General features: G+C 56.5%; 1 protein-coding gene across 1 annotated transcript; it reads right to left on the reverse strand.

The window, feature by feature from the left end:
• Positions 1-210: 210 nt before the first annotated feature.
• Positions 211-1,994, reverse strand: LY79DRAFT_557680 (Dip2/Utp12 family-domain-containing protein). Its single transcript, XM_060558111.1, has one exon. The coding sequence runs from the start codon at positions 1,808-1,810 to the stop codon at positions 587-589; it is 1,224 nt and encodes a 407-aa protein (XP_060412731.1). The 5' UTR covers positions 1,811-1,994; the 3' UTR covers positions 211-586.
• Between the last annotated feature and the right edge of the window lie 1,660 nt (positions 1,995-3,654).

Below are 3,654 nucleotides of genomic sequence, written 5' to 3' on the forward strand. Positions count from 1 at the left end.
TGTCGATCGAGTCTAATTGAGGTTATAATTCTTGTTCATGGTTGGCGAAGATGTCTTGGTCAAGGAGAGAGAGCCGCGATGGGTCTCGACATGCAGGTTTCGTGCCTTCTCTGAGGCTTCTCCCGGAAACGGGAAATACGGGGCCGCGGAGAACTGTCCCGCCGGGAACCCGTGGATGAGGGACGCCGGAGAAAACGCGACCTGAGGTCGGGTGGTCTATTTGGAGAGGGCTGGAATCCGAGCTAGAGTACTCATGTTGAGACTGGTCCGTCTTGATATAGTTAATATCAGTCGGGTCATCCAAGCAGCCTATCAATGTTGATGTGTTGATTGACTAGCATACCAATTCGTTCATGAAATTGCAGGAGAGGACGTGAGCATGACGATGCAACGCCACTCACTCTTTGCCGAAATCTTCAAAAACCCTTTGATTTTGATGACCGCAAACTCCATACAACGCATGATTTGCCCTATTGCACAATATTATGTCAATTGTCGGCCCAAGCCAAGTCTATGTGCCGTTCTAAGACCCGCCTCCCCTCCCTCCCCTCTAATGAGTCGCAACACCTGGAGCGGCTCGTCCCCGTTATTTTCTCTTGGCAAACGAAGAAGCAGTTTTCTGAACCTTGGCTGGCGGCGCGGCCTCCGCGTCGCTGTCGTCGTCGTCGTCCGAATCTTCCACGTCCTCGTAGTCCACGTCGTCCTCCTCGACAACCTCCTCGCCTGAGCTCTCGTCCTCCGCCACCATGGCGTCTTCGTCGTCGTCTTCGTCATCCGAGTCGCCGATGAAGCCGTTTGCGGCGGGGACCTCTTCGTCGTCATCGTCGGCGGCCAACAGAGCCTTTCTTGAGCTGGGGCCGTTGGCCGCGTCGGCGCCCTCCTCGGCGTCTTCCTCGCCCTCGACGTAGATGGCGCCCTCCTCCTCGTCGTCCTCGTCGGCGTCGTCGGTCTGGCCGGCGCCGCCCCTGCGTTGCCGCCCATTTCTGAGCAGCATCTGCGCCTCCAGCATGTCCAGCTTGCCCTTGAGGGCGAGCAGGCTGGGCAGGCCGCGCGAGCGTTCGCTGAGGACCTTTTGTAGGGAGACTAACCGCTCGAGGACCTTGGGCTGGACGGCCAGGGCGCCGCCGTGTGCGACGAGGGTCCACTTGACCCAGATCATGAGGCTGCCTGCGCGGCCGGGCCGCCTGTGGAACCGGGCGGCGAGCTTGGTGAGGAGAATGCCGGCGAGACTGCTGTCGAGGCGCTCAATTGTCTGCTGGATGGTCTCGAGCTGGGTGATTTGCAGACAGGATTCGAGGAGGTCGGTGTCTTCGGTCTTGAGCGCCTGGGTGAGGACGGTGCTCAGGGAGGATAGCGATGGCGGGGCAAGGTTCTTTTTTGATGACTGCGAGACGATGGCCTTGCTGGAGTCGCCTTGTTGCGATAGGATGGCGGGAACGTCGATTGTGCCCCGCAGGAGCTCGCCAAAGGTGGGCGATCCCGCTTCCTCCTCGTCCTCGGCGCCTTCAGCGTCTGTCTTGGTTTGTTGTTGTGTGGGGTTTTCGGCGTCGTTGTCCTTGCCGTTCACCGTCTCCGTTGCGTCGCCAGCCTCGGCGTCGGGTGCGCCCATCTCCTCGTCAGAGACATCCTCGTCGCTGTCATCATCGGAGGAGATCTCAATCGCCTCGTTGTCGCCCCTCAGTGCGGCTTGTAACGAGTCCGTTGCGGAGACGGCTGCCCTGCTCTCGTCGATTGTCGTCTTGGATGCCTTGGGGGTGGACTTAACGACCGGGGCCGCGAATTTGCCGGATGACCTTCGCTTCGAAGACATTGTGGCGAATCGGGGTATCTCGAAGACGTTGGGGTTGGCGTTGTGGTGGTGGTGGGAGAGAAAAAAGGTGGGAAAAGTCGTGATCGAGGTCCTCTCCTCCAACAGCAACGAGAGACCGGCCTGAACTTTTTTTTTCTGCCGGCTGCCAATTTTTTTCGGTTCGGCGCATTCGACCGCCCGCGGGGGGGAAAATGCTGACATAATAAGCTCAGTTGGATCTGCTGTGTCCGCGTACGATGTCGGAACACGGAATTTCGAATATCCGACACACTCTCTCTGTGCTTAGCTAATACTCAAGTCGTGCGGCTTGAACACTGCGTATGACTAAGGAACCCGGGTAGGTGGGCAATCGGGTCTCTAGCACGTGTCATGGAAGGAAGGCTCAGAGTTCGATTCTCGGAAACCCAGTCCGGAACGCGTTCGTTTCTGCGTTGGGCATTCCTCAAGGTAGCTGGGTAGGTAGACATCTACATGGTGTCTTCCGCTTTCCAAACACTTGGTTTGCTTGCTGAAATTTCGCCTATGCCGCCTCGTGATGGCTCAAGCACATGCAGCGACGACCTGAGATGAGGCGCGGCGGCTGTGCGCGGAGCCTAGGTTTTTCGGATGGAAGCTATTCGCGAACATGCTTAAGCCTCAGGCCGGTGGCTGCACGCCGGGGTCACCAGAAATCCATGACCAAACGATGGAAACGGGGGCCGTGATTGGCTCAGGGAAGCGACTTCCCTCAATCCAGCGCTTCAAGCAATGGCCATTGGCTGACACGACGCTCGAGCAGGCGTAGCCTCCGTCTCGTTCTGCTATGCCACATTTGTCTCATCCAGACCCACATAGACGCTGTGATTGGCCGACAAGGCCGTAACTATCCCTGTCGCATACCCTGGCCAGGGTAAACTGTCGAGCGGCGACTGGGGTCAGCGCAACTTGACGGGCTTCTACAAATAAGAAGTGGCCCCTAATTCAGATTTTCGCGCTTTTTGATGCTAAAAAGTCCTGGGAAATTCCAAAAGGAAGCTCACAGTCATCTGATCTGTCACGAGACCTGCACCAAAGAAAGCATCGCTCCATACAGCGCCGCCACCGTCCTTGCTCGAGCTTCCTTTCATTTCTCGGTACGTACCGACTCTTGTTTCCTGTCGCATGCATAGCCCCCAGCACATAGTGTACATCTTCCTTCTCTTTTCCTACTCTTGCTGCCACCACCATCAACACGACCCATCCTTCCCATCGCGTCGACGCCTCGCGTTGCTTCCCCTCCTGTTGCTGGTACTGCGTTTGCTCTTCATCCGCACCTCCCTCTTCTCTTCCCTCTTCCTAGGCGGACAGCGTTGGTCCTGCTTCGCCCCGAGCAAGGCATGGCTAGCATTGCGTTTGGATTACGTTGTGTATATTCAGCAGAAATGAAAACGAAAAGAAAAATCCATGTTACTGCGCACCAGACCTGCACCTCGCACGAACTCAATGTCTCTGCTCTCTTGGTCATTTTAGAATTAGTCGAGATGGCTAGCATTCGTTGCATTGGCTCAGTCGCACATCATCCTCACCTCACTACTCCACCAGCCTCGGTCACCTCCCTTACACACGCGATCGACGAGCTCAGCCACAGCCAGCTCCTGCTTTCTTTCCTAACACTGACATAGTTTCTTGTGCACAGGTACGGAGTAGCAAACCGCAAACCGGTGTACGGAAAGCAAACCAACACGTCGAGAGACGAAGAGGGGAAAAAAAAAGCCTCGATAGCTTCGGGTAAGTGAACAAACAGGCTCCGTGTCCACCGGCTCTCACCGTCACGTCCCTGCCAATACGCTTGTTCAACATGGCTTCCCGTTTCGCATCACACATAT

This window comes from Colletotrichum navitas (genome assembly GCF_030913465.1).
Source record: "Colletotrichum navitas strain CBS 125086 chromosome Unknown LY79scaffold_41, whole genome shotgun sequence".
NCBI lineage: Eukaryota > Fungi > Ascomycota > Sordariomycetes > Glomerellales > Glomerellaceae > Colletotrichum > Colletotrichum navitas.

What these genes read in the sequence shown, in the direction of transcription:
- LY79DRAFT_557680 (XM_060558111.1), bottom strand. Translation starts at nt 1,810, where the DNA reads ATGTCTTCGAAGCGAAGGTCATCCGGCAAATTCGCGGCCCCGGTCGTT.